This window comes from Lutjanus erythropterus, chromosome 5, assembly GCF_056507025.1.
Source record: "Lutjanus erythropterus isolate fLutEry1 chromosome 5, fLutEry1.hap2, whole genome shotgun sequence".
NCBI lineage: Eukaryota > Metazoa > Chordata > Actinopteri > Lutjaniformes > Lutjanidae > Lutjanus > Lutjanus erythropterus.
Window position 1 is genome coordinate 29,927,291 of NC_139321.1, and position 21,977 is coordinate 29,949,267.

The 21,977-nt window shown below is 39.7% G+C and overlaps 1 protein-coding gene across 3 annotated transcripts in view; it reads right to left on the reverse strand.

The window, feature by feature from the left end:
* enox2 (ecto-NOX disulfide-thiol exchanger 2) overlaps nt 1-21,977 on the reverse strand; it is a 195,377-nt gene that overhangs the window by 22,458 nt on the left and 150,942 nt on the right. For all 3 annotated transcript variants that reach the window (XM_084719571.1, XM_084719572.1, XM_084719574.1), the window contains 5 exons: nt 21,531-21,764; nt 18,090-18,302; nt 12,433-12,539; nt 5,008-5,122; nt 244-431 (listed from right to left, as the gene is read on the reverse strand). In XM_084719571.1, coding sequence (XP_084575697.1) covers nt 244-431; nt 5,008-5,122; nt 12,433-12,539; nt 18,090-18,302; nt 21,531-21,764 — 857 coding nt within the window. The remainder of the gene's footprint in view (nt 1-243; nt 432-5,007; nt 5,123-12,432; nt 12,540-18,089; nt 18,303-21,530; nt 21,765-21,977) is intronic.

The following is a 21,977-nucleotide window of genomic DNA, read 5'->3' on the forward strand; positions in this document are numbered from 1 at the left end:
TTCAGAAAAGACTAACAGCTGCTGCAGACAGCTGTGCCTCCCTGCTTGTTCCCACATAGCACTCTTTTAAAGTGCTGGGTGATGAATAAATGACAGTTTTTTCATTGTGAATGAAAAATTCACTGGGTTAACCTGAGCAACCTTGTTCTTAAAAAGAGGCTCATACAGAACAGTAACGGAGAAGTGATTTAACTTATCGTGATTAAAAAAAGTGTCTGTATTCTGTGTGTGTTGAAGTGTTACCTTCTGCATGCCTTGCAGGGCCTGCTGCAGGAAGCTGAGCTGTTGAGAGTGTGTGCTGTCCTCTTCACTCCTGATTGGTTGATTCTTGCCTTGTTCCTGTTTGAGCAGCTCCACCTCGTTCCTGTAGGCGTCCAGCTGGCAGCGGAGGGAGTCATTCTCCTCCTTTAAGGCCTCTGCTTGGGAAACACCTACAGATATACAAAAAGTATAGACAACAGTATAGAAAAGAGTGTTCATCATATAGAACATGGTCACATTTGTTCACTGTACATCTCATCATTACAAATTATTATCCAGCTATGCCTGGTCTATCTGTTTTGTGGAACCGTAAAGATTAAATAAATAAATAAAAATCAAAGCTCTTCCAAACTGACATTTGCAACTGTGATTGGATCACTCGTTGTTAATCTGAGTGAGACCAGGCTCAGAAATACTGAGCAGGATTGCAGAGTGATGAGCATCTCAAAATTCTGAGCATGACAAAAGAGGAGAGCTCAATTTCACTTTTTATGCAAATGTATGGCATCTTGAAACACAAAACAGCAAATGTCCTCTTGATAAATGTCTGCAGATAAATATATTTCTGAACGTGCCTGCAGAAGTATTTCAGAAAAAGAAGTCTATGTATCTGTAAGCCAGGTAGCATTAAAGCTCCTGAAATCTTAGTTTCAAAACTTAAACATTTCTCTGTAAAAGCAAACATATATAAAAATATCCCATATAATTTATCAAGAGTTAAAAAAAATAACTTCTGTGGTTTGGTTGCCATGAAATTCTCGCAGCATCAGTAGAATCATCCGTATTAAAGACTCACAACTGCAAAAAGTTGAAAGTGTGAACTTGTATACATACAAACTTTGGAGGTAGAATTTAACCACTATACCAATGCTGCAATTAGGTAAGAAACAACTCATAATCAGGCTTAAAAATTCTGTGACGTGTTCTACCTCTGGTGGGTAAAAGCTAATGATTATGATGTGAGAAAAATGTCAATACAATCTGCAGCTTAAATCAATTTGCTTTTAGATTTTGGGTCAGTTTTGGATTGATTCACACCTATGGTGCCATGAATTCAGATTCAGTGATGAAGCGTCCACAGGAAGTAAAAGGCACTGGTGCACATTGATTGATTGGCAAGCTGTAATTGTGCAGAAGCCAAACATGCTAGTTTCTTCTACATAGCAACAGCAGCCAAACACATGGGTATTTGAGTATTTAGTGTCATTTGCCATGTCAAAATGAAGTTGAAATAACTAAAACTCCAAAAAAATAAAAAATAAACCGATATGGACAGAAATCCACCTTCACAACTATTAACAGCAGGGATGGGTCATGATTTTTGCATAGTCATTAAAGACATAATATGCAATATTTCCTTAAATAACAATGTTTAGACTCATATAAACATAACCACTATCAATCATCACTTATGACCCTCTAGAAGTGTGTGGTGTTGGCTGTATCTGCAGAAACCATGCCCTCTGTCTGTCTGTCTTTCCATATTTTCTCATTATTTTGCTGTGCTCAAAATGTTGTTATCTGACGTGCTGGGTATGAGATCCAACTATCAACTACCTCTCTGGTGCATTTACAGTCAGCTTGGACAAATCCTAATGATTCTACCTTTAAATTATAAAAGAAATAATATAGTGTATGTGACTACTGTCTTGTCTTTCTTCTGTTACCATGCACTGGTAAAATGTGTGGCATGTTCATTTTGGCTCTTTTTGGCATGAGGGCAGAAGAGTATTACCTACAGCACTGTGACTGCAAGGGCTAGATGCTCAGCCTAGCTCATACCTGCTGTGAGCTAGTCAAAGCCAGTGTCCTCCAACTACCGCTCAGGGTCAATAATCTGGAAAAGGCAACATAATTAATGCTAGCATATCCCAAGTCTACAACAACTAGGCACAGTCATTTGAGACTGAAGCACTTTCACTGTTTCTTTGTGTGTGGGTGTGTTTTGGGCAGGATGGGTTCAAAGAATGGTTGAATAGTTCCCAGCGAATTCCTTTTTTAAAACAAGCAAACTCTGGTTTGTCTTCCAGACAAAGGCTTGATGCTGCGTTAGTTTGTTTAAAGGTCTAACATGACGATGCAAAGACAATAAAATCATTTTAATTGTTTTTAAAAGAGAGTGCCTTAGAGTTTTTGTGATGTTTGAGTAGACAATAAACATAGATAAGTTTTGAGTTCCCAGTGAATATTAAATTATATTTTTGAAAGGCCATTCCTAGTTGACAGTGACTTGCCAACATAACTAAACAACTCCACAACTGTCATCAGACTTCATTTAAAATGTTGCTATGTCCTGAGCGGAGCAAACAAATCGCAAACAAAAACAGCAGAGAAATCTCTCTTGTTCTTTCTTTGGAAAAAAAATAGTGTGTTCTTTAAGGATCCCATGACTTGTATTTAGGGCTATAATTAATGATTATTTTCATTGTCAATTAATCTGTCAATTATTTTCTTGATTAATCAGATTAGTTGTTTGGTCTATAAATAGTCAACAATTGCTAAAAAACATTGTCTATCTGTGTTTCCCAAAGCCCAAGATGGCATCCTCAAATGTCTTGTTTTGCTCACAACCCAAAAATATTTAGTTTCCTGTCATAAAATATAAAGAATCCAGACAACGTTAGCATTTTAGAAGATACCATCAGAGAATTGTAATTTTTCCCCCTAAAAGATTACTTAAACCTATCAATAGATTATCAAACAGTTGCTGATCATTGCAGCGCTGCTTGTATTACAAAGCTGCTTGAAAAAAAGCAAAGCTCTCAGAACTTTTAGAGGAACTCAAAAACATTTCTGCTAAACACAAACAGGTCCAAAATCTAAAGGTTCAATGTTTTTACAGAAATTATTATTTGGATATTCACTCCTTGTCAGACAATCAAACACCTGCTGTATATTAATATGTAATACTAAAAGCTTTGATAATCCCACAGTGTCCTGTCCAATAGCTCTCCAGTGGACTTTTGACCTGACCTATTGAACAAAGAGAGGAGACAGTGGGAGTTTTTACTATACAAGACCTGCTCAGCTCCATAGATGTCCAGTATTATCTGCTCTGCTCTCCTCCTGTGGGCCTTGAGGGGAAGCTCTTCAGGAAAGTGCAATACACTGACTGGACTGGGGAGATAAGCCCCATCCTGTGTGAGTCTGTGTGTGTGAGCGCGTGTGTGCGTGTGCATGAATGCCTGTCTGGTTGGGTTTTGTGTGGGCGTTCATGAGTGCTGCCTGCAGTCTATCATGGAGGACCATTGGCAGTGTTAATGAACTCTTGCTGGGTGAGTGTGTGCGTGTCTGTGCAATGTTTGTGTGTACTTTTCTCCCCAGCAAAATGAAGGTTTGAGGTGAGAAGAGTATTGATCTGAGAGCCTCATCAACTTGGTGTGAGGAGATGTCAACCACTTCGGCCAGATTCTGAGCAATTCCCCATCTGTTACATAACAGGCAGCGATATTGACCCACAGATATCCATGAGCGTGCATGAACACACACACACACACACCTACAGGCAAGGAGTCATGCACACAGGCGGTTATTTTGCTTTCTATTCTGTACATGAGTCAGACGCAGGAGCATCGATTCACTTTTTTAAGAGGCTGCAGTCATAACACAGGTGTTCTCTGCTGGGATAGTTGACGTGTAAATATGGCCCTGTGCTTAAAGGTTAGTGAGTAAAGGGGGTGTAACAGTCAGCCTGTTAACACAAATACCAAAAGTGTCACATTAACACCTGTCACCTCAGCCAATCCTGTAGCATCGAGCCAAATGACAGGTCTTTGACAGGAATGCTAATTACTGATAGCTAAATAGCAAGGTTGCAAAAGAGAAGGGGGCTGAGCTGACGACTGCATTTACATACATTTGCATGCTAATTAGAGAGGCTGTCATATTAGCAAATGGCAGAGATCAGAATGATTAAAAGGCAAGAAGAAAGTGTGTGTGAAGCGAGCATTACAACACAGGCACAAAAACATAAGATGGCACAAAACACAAGATGAAGGACGACCTTACACAAGGTACCTCAGGGGTTCTGAGGGTTCTCCAACTTCACTTTAAGACCTTTTATTACCACTTAGAACAAGGGTCAGCAACCCGTAGCTCTTGAACCATGATAAATGTTAATGAAGTTCAATACTTATAAGGCCTTATTCTCAGACTTTTGAATTCAATACTTTTTAAAATACTTTTAAGAACCCATGGGTACCCTGTTACATATGGTTGTTACGGTTACAGCCATGTCACCCTAGTGACTACTCTAGACTTATAGTTTATTGTGATGTCGGTTGAGAGATTATCAGCACTGTTAGTTTTTGTTGCTTCAGCAAACAAAAAGAGACTCCTACGAGGGAAAAACAGGAGATTATGACACTTCAGTGGTCCCCGATCTGAAATTAGATGGCGGCTGGCAGGCGTGGACAGATTCACACACACGCTTGTATGGAGTTGTGTACGTTCACAAGGGTGGACTAGGGTGGAACGTCATTTAGTAGTCGTGTTCGCCATCAACTCAATAGAGCGTGTGTGGTGTCAGCATCTTGATGTACTTTGAATGTGTTTTGTATTCATGTGGAGTTGTCAAATGGTTGTCAGACGCTCAGGGAATGATTACTGTCATTTTAGACAAACATAGCTATCTCCCTCAGTTACCCAATGCTCTCTGTGTCCATCCTCTGGAGACATTGATCACTGTATGGCCTGTCATGTTGACAGAAAAGGTTCTACTGCAAATACCTGCATGCATATGCATACCTGAGTCCTCAGAGTCCTTGCTGTCAGGGGCGTCCTCCATGTCATCATCAGACATCTCCATCTCCTCTTCTCGCCTGATGCCCATCAGCTGCTCGTTGTGCATGTTTCTAATCTCCTGCAAAACACAACCAAGAGAGGGGCAGGTGAGAGCTGTGGAGGCGCACGGGGATGCACATTTTTGCAGGAGTAGGATCATCAGTGAGGCACTTCTTTGATTTCAAAGTTAATGTTAAGCATTAGCTGTGAGGAATACTTATATCAGATCAGTAGAGAACAAAGGGGTGCAGATGAATAAAGATGAAAAGGATGGTCTCAGAGCTGGTGCTCAATTCTTCCTCTAGCACAGGGATAGGGCAGGTGGTAGCACAAGTACAGCCAGACCTCACAGTTTTGTATTTGTTACCCGACAGTCATGCAGCTAGAATACATGAGTGTATGACAATCACAGCTCCCGTCAAAAATGTAAAATCACTTTAACTACAGCAGACACTGATTAAGGATGACAAAGCATAAAATGTGTCTGAATTTGGTTTTATATTAATTCTCTGCACATCTGAAAGTGCACAACACCAACTGTAAAATACCATATTACACCCTTACAGACAGAATCACTAATGACTACATCCATCTGGAGAAACCAGGACCCAGAAGCCGTTTTTAAAATGGCTTAAAGATTAAGGTCAACCCGCTGAATTGGGGCTGGCTGAAAATTAGACCCTTCCAGGTGTGTGTCAAGAGAGAAGCAAAACAAACAAACAAAATCCTCGTGATACATTACACACATTAGACAGTCCATGCTGAGACAGAACCACGAGCATACTGCCAAGGAGAATCTGTGAGGTTTAACCACCATTCAGCTTTCATTCCCTGTTGTGAGCAGATGTTTATGTTACAGCAGTACACGGTGTCTGCTTTAAAGAGAAGGTGAACAGCTAACTAAAACCTTTTTCACACATAGTTCCCAGTAAATTACTGGGATAACACATGCAACTTCATTCAGGGACATTTCAGTCTTGCCCCTTTTCACACATGTGATGGCAATGCTGGAATAGTTGGAGCAAGGGACAGTTCAGTAGATGGCAATAATCATGGATGCCTATTGATATAATATTATATATTTCAGTGGGGGTGCAATATCAGTGACAGGCAAAGGGAAAGCCTTTAGTCATGAGGAATGAAGCTGGTCTTTCACTGTAAAGTTCAGTTTGTACTGCACTATTATGAGTATCAGTACACAATACATTTAAGGTATTGATGGAAATAACACCTTCACTTCTGCAGTCAAACGATACCTGCATTTGATCCTTTTTGTACTCAGATCTAGAATAAAGTGACTATTTGTGAGGTTTTGCCATCAAAACGTTCAAAAGTATGGCTGTATGACACACCTGTGTTATTTGATAAATTAAATGTATAAATTGTGGGAGGATTATTTCAGGAAAAGCTGTGAAAGTAACTAATATGATGAAGCACCTTATCAAATATAAAAACAGTTGCACTGTGTAAAAAAAAAGTACAGAATACTATAACTGTATAGTACTCGATTGGTATCAGCATCACTTTAAGGGTATCATAAATTTTGAAACAATACTAAGCCCTGACTATTTTATATAGAAATATTATTTTTCCATTGTGTTGTGTTCTTTCAGTAGTGAGTGACAGATAAAATATTGTCTCAGAGTGTACATCATGTATACACTTATCTGGTCCTCTGAGTCGGCAGTCAGACAGATGTGATCCTTTACATGCTTGTCCCTGCAATGCTCCTGCTTTCATTCACAACAAAGCCGTACAGGCGCTCCCTGAAATGTTACTTGGTCTTGAGGTGTGAAATTGGCTGTACAGATTTCCCTGAAGATCTATTCCATTTACACATGACCCTCTGCATGAAATGTCCCTCAATATTTAAAGGACAGACTATATGTGTGAAAGGGGTTCACAGTATGCTGTAAAGAGGCGGAAAAGAGACCATCTACATTGAGGTCAGGGGCAGACATGCATGTAAGCATGGGTGAGCAAAACTTAAAACTATAAATAATACACAAAGTGAGATAATTTGATTTTCTGTGTTTCTATTAAAACAAAATCCTTTTAAAATACTTTATATGTTCTCGAGTATTTAAGACATCATGCTCTGACTGACTGATGCCTAATCTCTTAAAGGACCCTTTGTCACTGTAATACTTTATGAAGAGATGATCAATAATACTGAACACCCAGTCCTGGTTGGGGCGGTGTCTGACCGCGAATAAGCACTTTACCAGTTACACATTCACCAACCGTTATTTTGGTTGATATAACATTCTTATTGCCATTGATGGCAAGACAATCTAGAACACTGAACCTTCACAACAAAGAATATACAACAAAATCCAGTTCAAGTGACCAAATGTGAGATTTGTACTGCATACTACTACTATTATTATTTAACAGTTATCAACTAATTGACCAATTGTTGGCATTCTAGCTATATTGCAGCTTGCTGGCATTAAAAAATACCACTTAACTCAGTTTTCGTATCCCATCACAGCCTTGATAAATTCTCAAACTCACCAAGATTAATTTTACACATGGCTACTCACACAAGGATATCTGGTCATCATGTTACATATAAAATGTTGACACATTTAACATGTAAAACAAAGTTGAAATGATGGAAAGTTTTCTTACTTTCAATTTAAACAAGTATGTATTGAAAAGAAAAACACACATAAATACAAACACCACCGGTGGATAGAGACATGAGTGTTCTATCAATGACAAATGCACAACAGCAGACTGAAAAATACTCCTTAAAAGCTAAAGGGAGCAAAAAAGTGCCCAAGAGTAAATAAACTTAGAACCATCTGTCAGCTGACATTATCTGCCTGAGTCCATGGCAGAGGTCAAACAGGTACTCTACACACACACACACAAACACATGCAGACACACAACCATCTGGTGTGTGTGAAACACACTGTGCACACAGACACAACCACTGCACTCCCACGCACACACACACACACACACACCCCACATAAAAACAGTGATAGAGGGAGGCAGCTGTTGTCTGATTCTGCCTGGGAGCTGCAGCTACTCAACGCCACTGCTCGTTCCTCCATATTTCACCTCCAGGCCAGAGAATCATACTGAATATACAATGACTGAGAGTGAAGCTGGCTGCCTATTTGATGATAAACTACCCCTGAGCAACTGCACTTACTTACCTATGCTCTTTACGCTGCCAGTCCTATAGACGGCAGCCTCTAAGGCAGGTCTGTCTGATCAATGTGCATCAAGTCACATTTCTAATTTTGAATCAAATGCCTCTGTGTAATGTAAATGAATAACCAGTTGTGCTGAATGTTACAAAGAATTAACACATGCTCCTGCAGCTCTATGCAGGCTTTTGACACTTTCAGACCATTATTTTGGCTCTCTGACCTTCACACAAAATGTATGGTTGCCTCTCACAGCTCTTATTACACCCACATACTATATAACCCAAAGGCAGTGGTTCCTGGCTTGGGCAGGCTGAGTGTGCTCTACCAGCCCCAGCGATAAATGACAGAGAGCAGAAGTAAACAAGTCGCTGGAGAAGAAATCAAACATGTAGCAAGTCCAGAATACCACATATCTACTCAGGAGCTGATGGTGACCAAACAAAAGCTCAATTTGAAAAAAGATAGCAGACTCCCGCACACTGTCTCGCTTTCTAGTGATTTATTGAATATCCAACGTTTCGGTCCAAACGACCTTCATCAGGTATACTGGCGGCATACAAACATTTCTACATGCATTTAAAGACAGCGAATGCCTCCATTTACAAAAAACATCCAATCATAGGACTGCTAAGATTGGTCAACACCTGAAACAAATTCAGGTGTCATCAGTGCAGAATTAGGGCCGGAAACTCATCAAATCTCAATAAACTCATCAAATCTCAGTAAACATTTTTTCTTTTTTTCTTTTGTAACACCCCACACATGAAAAATATCTACATATATACATAGACCAACACATATCTCAATTTTATCTGGTGCATCATACTGCAAAATATATCAATCTCCAGAAAAGGGACATCAATAAATCAATATCCAAATAATCATGTCAGATAGGGAAAAAGTTTTTTTAAAAACATAATTATTTAAAGGCTGAAAATGGAGTCTCAGTGACCTGTTAAGTCAAGTGTGTGCATATATACATATATACATACATATACATACATGCACACGCATACACGTACACATATGCATACACATACATGTGCACATACAGAAATAGAAACAGAAATGTTTGTATGCCGCCAGTATACCTGATGAAGGTCGTTTGGACCGAAACGTCGGATATTCAATAAATCACTAGAAAGCGAGACAGTGTGCGGGAGTCTTTTTTTTGCTATCTTTTTTCAAATTGAATTTTTCTTCCGACGCACCTGTCAGACATTTCAGGTGTGCAGAGACCTTCTCAACATTGACCAAACAAAAGCTAAAAGCTGGGAGAATATTGGACTTCTTCTTCATCAAGTGGCTGGAAGAACATGACTCAGACAAGAAGCTCATGTTCCTCTGTGACTTTTGAATGTGCAAGCAGGAAACTGTTTGCTGACTGGCAAGCCATAACAACTTATAAACTAATGGACTGCATCAGGACGGGGTTTTCTAAGGGCTGTTAGAGACTTCTAAGTAGTTTAAATGTTTAATGAAGCTTTAGACCTACAATGAGTGATTTGTAGCCACTTAGAGGCAGTGGAAGTAAGCTGTAAATACAACACTGACACATCATTACCCCTTTTAGTCATACACATCGGCATGTACGAGGTAGGAAAAAAGGGCTCGAAGCTTAGACATAAAAGGGTTAAGCAAACAGTTGCTAATTACATCCAGCAGTTATAGAACATCAGTTGTGTCTCTGGCCACAGAATGAACGAAATGTATTGTACTAATATTCTACTTTTATCTCGGTTTTTCCTTGGGGGGAATGTCTGGGGTTGCAGAAAACACTTAAAGATTTTCCTTCAGGTCCAAGTTAAGGTTTCCCTAAAATAAAAATTTGTTGTATAAAACTCAAGTGTTCTCCTTAAGGTTTCCTTAAAATGTTCACTTAAGATTTTCTCCTTATCTTAGTCTTATACTTAAGGAGTCACTTGAAGTTAAACTGTTGACAAAAAAACATCATAGCAACCAAAGTAAGGGGGAAAAGGGACCTCTGTAACATGGCTGAGTTTATGAGGATACATGAGTAATGTATGGAATAAATTCTATTAAAAAATATTAAATTATAGCACATTTGGTTACTGTCTAAATGAGAAGGCTATTTAGAGCTTATTTACCAGTTTTCCTTCCTGTAAATAGCGATCCCTTTTTGGTCAGAACAGACAAGTTGTAATAATTTTCTGGATTTCTTGAATGGAGGCAATAACAGGTATCACATGCACTAACTATAGATTTTTTTATTCTGTAAAATCTCTTTCAATGCAGTTAAGGCCTAAGGGTTTTCTGCACCTAAAGAAAACATTTAAGGGATTTTGTGCAACTCTCTCAGGTAAATTCCCCAGCTAAGGAGAAATTAAGCCTGAAGTTTCATATGTATGGAGTTTTGTACAGTGGGCCCCTAGCTCTTTAGATGCTGCATGCTCCACTATTTTTTATCAGTTAGTCGCCCAGTTTTGTTGGGTGTTGGTACTGTGCTGAGTGCTGTGAGAGACAACCAGTTCAGTTAAGATGTAGTCTGTAAAACCCAAACAATGACCTGAGAGCCGCTCCATAGAGCTGTGGGTTTGCCATGATGAACAAGCACTTTCTCACACAAGTAGTTATTTGATCCATTACTAAAATAAAAAACTGATTATACTTTTTACTACATTAATATATACTTTAAGTCCTTTTAGGAGAGTTTAATTTTTACCGGTTGAGTGTAACATTCCCTACTGTGTTACTAAAGTTACTCAAACAGAGAGATACAGACTTGAGTCAGTCCAATGCTGAACCAGGAGCTTTGAGTCCAAATGACTTCATCTGTCTGCTACCCTCTCACTCTGAGACACGCACACATATAAAACACACTCTGAATGAGAATAAAGTCTATTCTCACAAGTATAATACAGTGCAAAGTAGCTGGAAGGGAAAAGACTACAAAGAATGTTTGAACGAGGATATCTTTTAAAGGATTTATGTTGTTTTCTGAATGAGGACATATTCTGCAGTAGACTGTCCACCCACAGTGGTCTCTTTCACTCACATCTACGGTCATGTTTTACTCCCTGGTGTACAGGTGTGTATATAACATCTCTATAAAGGAAGTCTGAGAGAGAATGGACAGATCCCTGCAGCCTGATGAAAACACTCTGGTATTCACATAACAGATTTTAATACTTCCTGCCTCAAAGAAGAAGAGAGTGATTCCCCAGTGAGCGGATCCCTGAGAGATCCTCGAGGTCTGAGTGAAAGAAGATGACAATACAGGCGGTACTCAAGCAGTTGCATATAAACATGCATCATCCGACTTCCTACTTACTCATCAGGAGTGTGTTCAAAGACCTCCACACAAGCTCTAACAAACAGCTGCTGAACAGATGGGTAATTTCACTATTTTCATGATTCTGCAGCAAATCTGAACATCAATTTTACATTGTAGCACCTACCTTTAAGATGTTTTTGTACAAGTTGATTGCTGCTCCTGCTGTGTGACATTCTGTTATTATTATTAAGTGTGTATATGTGTGCATGTCTAAAGGTTGACTATAAATTACACCTTGAATCGGTTGTTGTTTGCATTGAAGTTCAAAGAAACTTACCAATCGGATATGATCATATATGGTCCATTAGACCCAGGATTGCACCACACTCCAGACCCTCCATTACATACAACCCATCATCATGCTAATTAATGCTCCATTTGGCAGAGAGAAAAAACACTGGTAGTGGATGACAAAAAATGTTGTTAGGTTCGAAGATGACAACACTTGTATGGCCTGAGATGTTCCTTCTTCACTATCCACTTGGAAGAAAATCTTAAGACTTGTCAGTTGGGAGGGGTGGAGGCTTGCACAGATTTACCTGTGTCCTGGACACCCTTAGAGATGGAAAACTCACCCAGCAGCTTGTATCACGGGGGAGGAAGGGAGGGGAGAGGAGAGGAGAGGAGGGGAAGGGAGGAGATCGGGGCAGAAGTTTGGACCTGCATGTGTCTGTTTTGCACACTGGCTGGAGTGAGCACCTGTTCTGTAGTACTTACTGTAACAAGGAGTCTGCTCTTTTGACTTTCATTTTTCTTCAACTTTTCAATATGTGGCCCTATTTTAAGCATTCTAACTATCAATAGAAAAATAAAGAACTTTACAACAAGAACTTTATAAAGGGGGAGACAGGCATTGAACAAAATGGGATAAAGACTAATTTTCCATAAATCATGTGAACAACAGAATGACATCAAAGTGTACTAACCTCGGCTTGTTTGCGCCACATGTCCAGGTTCTTGCGCTGAGCTTTGGAGAAATGGTCCCATGCCTTTTGTTTGGAAGCAGCTTGGAATACAGACACAATCTGTTCAACTGTGGCGGGATGCAGGGAAGGACCAGAGACCATCCAGAGACAGAGAGAGAAAGAAAGACAGAGGGCAGGTGGGAAGGAGCAGAGGAGTGAGAAAGTGTAGTCAACTAGGGATGTAAAGAACTGTGTGCGTGTGTGTGTTTGTTTGTTTATACGTGTGTTTGCAAGTGTGTGATCAACTTACCAGCTGATGCTAGTGCATCATTTCGTGGATGGTTTGTCAGATAGTTCCCACACGCAAAACTTTAATGAATCATACATTTTTCTAGCGTACTTAAATCATATGATATATTGGTTCATGTAGACAAAGCCTGTAAGACTGACTTTGACTCAACACTTTGGTCCAGACTGAAATACCTCAACAACTACTGGATAGATTGCTGTGAAACTTTGTACAGACATAAATGGTCCTCAAAGGATGAATCCTACTGAGTCAGATGAGTTTTCCTCTGTGAAGGGCCACCATGAAGTGGACAACTGACTCCTCTTATGTCCCACCCCTTTGGGAGCTTTGGTCAACTTTCTCCTTTCCCAAGGTTTTTTAAGTTAATTTTTAAGATAGCTAATCTACATTAATTGTTAGATACCTAGTTAGGTAGTGTGTTGCTTGCATTACCTACCTTAAGATGTGACTATTTATGACTTTTACAGGTTCCCCAGCAACATCTTTTTATATATACATGGGCTTTTTGCCTTTAATTCACAGGACAGCTGAAGATATGACAGGAAAGGGGGAGAGAGAGCAGGGGAATGACATGAACAAAGAGCCACAGGCGGAGTTGAGCCCACAGTCACTCCAGAGGATTCATTGTCTCTGTACATGAAGCTAACGTTACCAACTGAGGCCACCTCCCAGCATCTTTCAACCATCTTCAAAAAAATGTTCTTTTTTTTTTTTTCAAGATAGAAGAGCCAAGCACATTGCATATCCAAGTAGAGGAGACAGGAAAAGAGAAAGCTGACTGATGTTCAGCTGGGTACCAAGCTTACTCAACTGTCATTGGAGCACAGAGCAAAAAGGGGCGAGACCTAGGAAAGGTCACCTGTGGTTTTGAGTAAAATGTCTTAATAGCCATTGAATGACCTGTCTTAAAATCTGATACAGATATTCATTTAGAAAATAACCTCTGTGATCTCCTAACTAATCTACACCCATTATTTAATTTGCAAATAATTAGTTGTATGAACACATATTTGCAATACTAATGACAACCCCGTCAGCCTCAAATACTAGCGTGCTAACATGCTAAACTAAGAGTGTGAACCACTATATAAAGATATAAATATGGACATCATGACAGCCCCCCTAAAGTGAAGCCAAAACATCTTGATTTCTCCCTGGTGGGTGGCTGCAATATAGGTCAAAAACCATCACATCCATTTTAGCAGACAGGACCAGTGTTGAGCAAGCTACTGAAATTTAGCAATTAGTTACAGTTATTAGTTACTTCTCTCAAAAGTAATTGAGTTACAATTACAGCATATGAGAGTAATTATTTATAAGGGAAAGTAGCTTTTGGGTTACATTTGAAAGCACATATAGCTATGTCATTTTGTTGTAGTTATTTGACTGACAACTGTCAAATTTTTTATCTATCACTGCACTCATTATCACTGATAGTTTTTAATACTCCTGGCCACCAGCAGGCAGCAATGACTAGTGTATTTCGTAGAAGAGGACCCACAGGACACCGGATGTATCTTAACTAAGTATTGCTATAGTAAATTAGTTAATAGTAATTATAAGGTGCCAGTTTATATTAGAAACATTACAGTGGTGAAAAGCAAGCTTACATTGCCTGAACTGTCTTGTGTCAGCATTTGCTGATGTTGGATCATAAACCAGAAAATCTGGGGAACAGGCTGCATTTTTCCGCTATCCACTGCAATGTTTTGAAGAAAATCCAAAGTAGTACTGAGTAACAAGAATGGTAGGAATTTCCATCATTGTAACTGCATTTTTTTAATTAGAAAAAGCAAGTCATTAGATCTATTAGCAAGGTCTATTTACCAAAAAAAGTAGTGGAATTACAATAACCCACCAGTGGATAGGCCCTGGCTAAACTAAAAGATCAAGGTAGATTTAATTAGTTATTTGATGCTATAATAAGGGAGTTTCACATCATGATTGACAGCTGACCTCTTCTCCAGATTGAGTCAGGCTGGTGTTTGGACGGGACCTCCATAGTGTGGCTCCAAACCTGATCACTCCTGCACTCGTATCTGGGATACTCAGGCTTAATTTTTGCACAACGGGAGGAACCGAAGACGTGTTGTCCATCTGTATTTACAGTCGATGGTGACAATATTAGACCCCCTAAATATGAGCATGTTGACACAGATCTGCTGTGCTGAAGTGCTGTCTCACAGAGCAGCCTGGGTGTAGACTCTGTTTTGTTTAATATTTGTTTAACAAGGGAAATTTTTCTAAGCAACTGGCAGCTGCCAAAAATAACCTACTTAAAGTGTGCTACTGTTGACCATTGCGCAGCTCCACTACAGCAGTCGGCTGTTTTGAATCTTGCCCAAGGACACCTTGTTAAAGTAAAGCAGTGCTGCTGATTTGCTTTCTCTATGAACATTTCTCTCTTCTTTTAACAGGAACCGATCCAAGCTTCAAGCCACTGTGGTTAACCCTTCAGTACAGTTGTAGCTGCAAAATGACAGCGCAGAAGCTTCACGCTTGACTGAGCTGAGTGAGATTCAATGAGGAGCAAACCTTTAACTCCGAGGTCTCCTCTCCTCCTACATGTAATGTGTATGATGACAGCTGCTGTTAGTCTGTACAGTCTGTGTCAGATTCTGTCTTTGCTGCAGCGTGTATTGATATAGTCATTCCATGTTGACATGTGGGTGGTCATGGAGGAATGTATGGGAGGTCTGTGTATCCCAGAGGTCCTAATGTACACGAGGAGGGAAGGGAGGGGGGTCAATATGACCACCAGCTAGTTGTGTATGTGTCTGTGTGTTTGCAGAGTGGTGAGAGAGAGAGAACAGCACAGGGATCAATAGCATCTTCCCAGCACCCTGTAATTTGATGGAGCAGATCGATGGTGAAGTCAGAGAGGAGAGGAAAGGGTACAGACAGACTTTCAGGTCTGTGAGCTAATATGCAAGTATATGTATATGTATATGTGTGTGTGTGTGTGTGTGTGTGTGTTTGTGTTGTTGTGTGTGTGTCTACTTGTTTTCAATATGGCAGATAGTAGTTCAAATAGACACTCCTCACAGTGGGGTCTGTGGATTATCTTTAGAGAAAGGCACATTGTTTCTGGAAAGGCAAGATGTTTTTGAGTCTTTGAAATGTATTTTTTCAATGCTTTGAGCACCACAAATGAAATTCTCTGCACCATTATTGTATTAATGCAACAGCAGAAAATTGAGAAGGCAATATCTCAAAAGCTGGGCACATGAAATGAAAGCTATCTGCATGACTAGACACCACTAAGGATTAAGTGACAATATGATTTTTTGTGACTGGGGTGAACTGACCTTTAAGGTGACATATTCCATCAGAGACAGACCTATGCAGACGGCAACTAAAAGCACTGACAGGCTGAATTCATTTGGTATGGGTTGGAGAGTTGTTCCCAAGTGAAACTTGTAAAATCTCCTCACAGGAGGCCAGTCTGTGTTATCATTAATATGACCATCAATGCACCAGAAGGAAGGTAAAGCCATGAATAGGAATGTGTCTGTATGGGCTGAAAAGACGGAGGATGGCTAATACAGGGACAACAACCCTGCATCTCTTTGTGTGGTTTATACAAATACACACGCCCACATACACCTTATTTGTCTTCCACACATATTATTTACCTAATACACAAACTGGGAACTTCACTTTGTGCTCAAGGATGTTTACGTTCTATTTAACATGCATGTGGTGGGATATGCGGAGACAAAGTGCCGAAGGCGATGGTGTAAACCAACAGCTGCACAGCCAAAGCTGTCAGAGGTGAGTAGGTGCAGAATGCTTTGCCTTTGGCCTTTCATCAACTGAAATGAGCTAAGCATGCATTTGCTGTATATGTTTGTATTCATGCAATGAATGTACAGGGCTACTTACTACTTTCATCTGAGGGTAACTTGAATAATATCCAGTCAAGGCCCTGTTACCAGTATTATTTTTCCTTGTAATGGTTAAAGGGATAGTTTGGATTAATTTATGTTTGGAGATGCAAAGAGGAATACCAGCCTGGAAGCTAAAGAAACTAGTGCTGTGGATAGGGTCAGCACCAAAGGTATTTTAGCAACCTAAAAAAAAGCCCACCTACAAAAATATCAGTCTTAAATATCAGTTTCCATTGGTTCTATATTTTCTATATGCTATTTTTTAGAATATATTCACTGCTTTACCTTGCCATCACAGAGCGTTTTCTGACAGGAAACTGCTATTACATGAGCCAAATATCGCTCTCTCCATACCAACCAAACTCGATCGGTAAAATGAATCATTTTACCTCATAGTACACAGGAGTTTCTGATCTACAGCTGCCTCGATCTGTTAGTTTGTTTGCGTTCTTCTGTGGCTTCTGTGTTTTAAAAGGATAGTTAAGATTAATCAAAGTCACAAACAAACTAACAGATAGAGGCAGCAGTACACCAGCAACTCCTGTGCTTTGCAAGGTAAAATGATTGATTTCACCTATGGAGTTTGGTTGGTTTCAAGACAGCGATATTTGGCTGTTATTTGGTTTCCTGTCAGAAAAGACTAGATGATGGCAAAGTAAAGTGGTGAAAACATTCTAGTTGAAAATGTGTGATACTGATTTTTTTTTTTTTAGTTGAACCTTTTTTAAGTTTCTAAAATACCTTTTGCTGCTGACCCTGTCCACAGCAGTACATTCCTTAGCTTCCATGCTGGTGCCTGTAATACACTGAGTATTGATAAGTACCTCATACAACCCCACATTAAATAATCTGTACTATCCCTTTAAAAGCTTTGTATCTTGAAGAATTAAAAAAAGAAGAGGGACACAGAATGCCTAGTAGCATAGAGTGTTACAACACTGTTAGGAAAGAAATTAAACTTACCTTTGAGCCATCCTCCCAAAAACAAACTAGCATTAAACAAGATGCTTCACTGATCCTTTTAAACTCAATAACCTTAATATCCACAGTGTGTTCTCCTTAGTGATTAATACTGTGCATACATGCTTTGTGCATCGTGTGAGAGTTAATGAAGGGCTGTGAACAATATACTTACTTATTCGCAGCACAAAGCACTTCAGGCATAAAAAGTCATTACTGAGATATTGTCCTACCAACAGTATGTTTATGCCGTGTGTCTAGTCCTATGAGAGGGAAACTTACAGTGAAACTGGCCCAAGCATGGATTGGCTTCATTCTTACTTCTGTACATATACTGAACAACAAGGAGTATCATGTATTCTAGTAGCTTTAAATTAGTTACTTTCTGTTGCTCAGTGTGCGTGATCCTCAACTTATCTTTGGCCAATTAACAAATATTATCTCAGTATATACAGCATTAACTGTACACTGTACATATCTAAGTCTGCAGTGTGTGTGACTGAGAACATAAGACTCACATTGAGCCACTATGCCGGCCAGAGCAGTCTTGAACTTGTCTTTGGCCTCCTCCATCTCCTTCTCGTGCTGACTCTTCTCAGTTGTCAATCGGCGGATGTGGCCGTTAGAGGACTGGATCATGGAGTAGAAATTGTTGGCGTTCCTTCTGTTGACTTCACCTCGCTCCAACCAGGTCAGGAGCACACGCACTGCTTCGGGAAACTTGCCGTCGTCTGGACAGGAGGGTTGGAAAAAAGGAAGAGTCAGGGGCTATACAGGAAAGCGAAAATAAATTATTCCTGCAGTCACAGGACAGTGACGGTCATGAAAGCAAGAACAAAGATTGCCAACCCTTGTAAAAGTAAATAATCATAGTTTATGTAATACAAGGCTGTAAATTGTGACCCTGCTTTCTGGTAGATGGGAGATATTTACAGTAGCATAAAAGGAAATACAGGTAGCCCTAAATAAATAGAGTGAAAACTAGACAAATGAAGGTCAAGGTTTATATGAGCAAGGTAAAACTGGAAAAAGAATAAAAACTAGAAGAGTGCAATCAGTAGAGTGCAGATCCCCAACAGACAACAGATGGTGAAACACCTACTGCAATGTCACCACAACTGCCAGATGCAACAAGTAGTGATTTGTAAAGTTCTGCCAACATTAACATGAACTTGTTGATTACCTGTGGCCCCTGGCGGTCAGTTAACAAGAGTGAGAAGTCAGCTGAGCAATCAAAAAACAGACTTACAGCCTCACAGTGGTGTCTGCACAAAACAGTCAAGTTACAGTTTACATACATGTTTATCCAGACTCATATAATGTATGTAGTGAAGACTTTGAATGAATGTAATATGGAACGTAACACTATATTGACCTGTGACTTTCAAGGAATTTAGTAAAGTAAATTTCCATTGTGAAACGTGTTGTCTTCACTTAGAGACTTCACTTCACTTTACAGAGGAGGACAGGGGACTGATAGAGAGCTAGACTATGATATCACAATGAAGTTGACTTTCGACCTTTTGGATATAAAATGTCATCACCACATTATTTCATCCTATTAGATATTTGTGTATAGTTTTGTCCTAATTAATGTATACAATTTTGAGTTATCTAAAAATGTATTTAGTGAGGTCACAATTACCTTTGACCACCAAAATCTAATCAGTTCATCCAGAGGGCCAAGTGGCCATTTGTATCAAGTTTGAAGAAATTACCTCAAGGCGTTCTTGGAATATTGTGTTTATAAAAACGGGATGACTTGTTGCCGGCGTGGAGCAACAAAAAAAGTTTTTCCAAAATTCTAAATCACAGAGGTCTGCTGGCATACAGTCATGACTGTTGATAAAAATTAGGCTGATTGGTCCAGTAGTATGAGAGAGAGGCTCTAGACAAAATGCAGGTCCGTTTATCATACACACTGACATGGACTCACGCACACGGAAATTATCCAATGATCCCATCCAGGATTACACCTAGTGGGAATAATAACACCACAGTAAGCTGAGGATAGCAAGGCAAGAGAACAAAAAGACTTGATTTCTATTGGATAAAAGGAAAAAAGACTGTACATACTCGAACCACAGAACAACCTCACTGAAGTAAAAAAAAAAGGGGGGGATGACACCCATTTAGAGGCAGCCTGCATAAAAAGTTGAGCTTCTTGTCATCAAAATGACGAATTTGATTTGGGGTGTAGGAATATAACTGGCACTGAAAAGTGCTAAACCCCCTTTTTCCCTCAGGTGAAAGATTCAGGAAAAGACTACACCTAAATCTGCAGCAAATAGCCGGGATGTGTATTTTCACAACAGCAGCCCAAAGTGATCAGAAACAAATCCTTGGCCTCAACAACAACTGAATTCTTTACACCAAGGCCAGAGAAGGCAGAGCTGAAAAAGACACCCACAGATGGTGGAGAGGCAGAAAGTCACAGCCATTTTTCTCTAGTGCAACTGTGACTGAGACCTGGAAGTGTCATTGCTCATTAGCAGAACAAGTTTATTCAGCCGGAAACCCGACAGAAAGCCGAGAAGACGGGCAAAAGGAGAGTGGGGAAGAGAAATGGAAAGGATGAGCAGAGAATAATAGGGAGTGCAGAGAGGAGAGCAGGGGAGAAAGGACAAGATAAGAGAGGGGAGCATGTGCTGAGGGGGGAGTAAACTGATATACGGTTAACAGCCTTTGTGTAATGTCGTTTGAAAACAAATTCCCTGAATTTGTCAGAATGTCAGAGAAAACTGCTTTGTTAGTTTTACCAGCTGCACTTCAGGACTATTCCTGTCATGCCTTGGCTCGTATTGGATGCCCCCTGCCAGCACACAAATTTACCTCGTTCCCTACCCTGTCTGTTTGTGTTTTGCATGAAGAACAATAGTGTTATGAGTTGATCCATTTTTCTTGTTGTTGCTCATTAGAATTTGTTCTATATTAAAATTTTAAATCAATTCTATATTAATTTTCTTCCACATTTCAAGGTTTTACATTCAGGTTTCAATAAGTTTAATAGAAGACTTTTAAAGGCCTTTTAAGACCATTGTGGATGCAATTTAAGACCTATTTCACATCCATATTGGCATAAGAAGTCTTTCCATACTTGAAGGTTTTATTTATGTCTGAAACAACTCATCTATGACTTCATGGCTTTTATATGACAGATGTTTAGCTACAGTGTGTTAAGTCTAGAGCTCCTTCATAGGTGTAGATCCAGACACTGTCCAGAGGTCACTTCACGGGGTTGCAGGAGTTATTGTGTTAGTGCAGACTGGGTCGCAAAGGGGCCGGACTTTGGAGACGCTCTCAAACAATCCTGGTTAATAGCAGGCGTTTGTTGCTGGCTTTTACAGCAGATTATTGTTTTTCTGACTTCACCATGTGACACTAATGCCTTTATATCCAAAGTTCCATCTTGTAAAGTTTTCATGTACAAGATACAGTGGGCTTCAAATACATCGTTTTCAACAGGCTTTAATGAAGGACTTGACGTGCTTGCCCATATTAGATGAAAGTAATGTTAACAGACATAACTTTAACTTTTAGAAATGGCTATTTTTTGATGAGAAGAGACACCAATTTAGCCCACACACTGTGTGTACGCTCCATTTAAGTCTGACTGGACTACACAGTTTGCATTAGTGGATATGGGTTCCATATGGGTTTTGTTTTGTAGTTGTTACAGCATAGTTAATATACATTTTTCCCCAAAACACATTTAAAAGCAAGCCTAAAGTTGATTAAACTTTATAAAAGCATTAATCTCATAATCTAATCATATTTTAAAAATATGTCAAAATTATATTTAAGATATTTTAGGGCATAAAATTTGGATAATTTGATTTTAGACTTTTTAAGAACTCTGTAAAACCACGTACTTTACCAAGCTGCGTTTCTTATGTTTGAGCTATCATATAATTTACACATTTTATTGTATACGTCTTCTATTTTGTATGTCTACCAACCTTTGATCTTGTCTCCCAGCTGGCTGCACTCGTGCTCCGAGTAGTGGACGATAGGAGGAGGGGAGGGTGGTCGGAGGCGATCCTCCTCCATCTTGCGCCGGTGCCTCTCCTCTCTGGCCAACATGCGTTGGCGACACTCCCATTCGTAGAGGTCGTCTCTGGCCTGGGCGAAGTCCACGTGGAGACGGCCAGTGTCTTTTTTGTCTGTGCTGGAGCCCAAACGGACACGATAACCTATGGGAAGCATCGTTTAACAATTGAACACCACAAAGAAATAGGAGATAGGAGGAAGTGAATGAGAGAAAAAATTTTGTACAGACATTCACAGCTCCACAGACATTCAAAGGACACCACAGTTGTAGCATTGTTGTGAAAGTAGATAAATTCCAATAACTTTTCCTTTTACAAATCTGGTTTTGAGTAAATGTCTTAACTATTGGATGGATT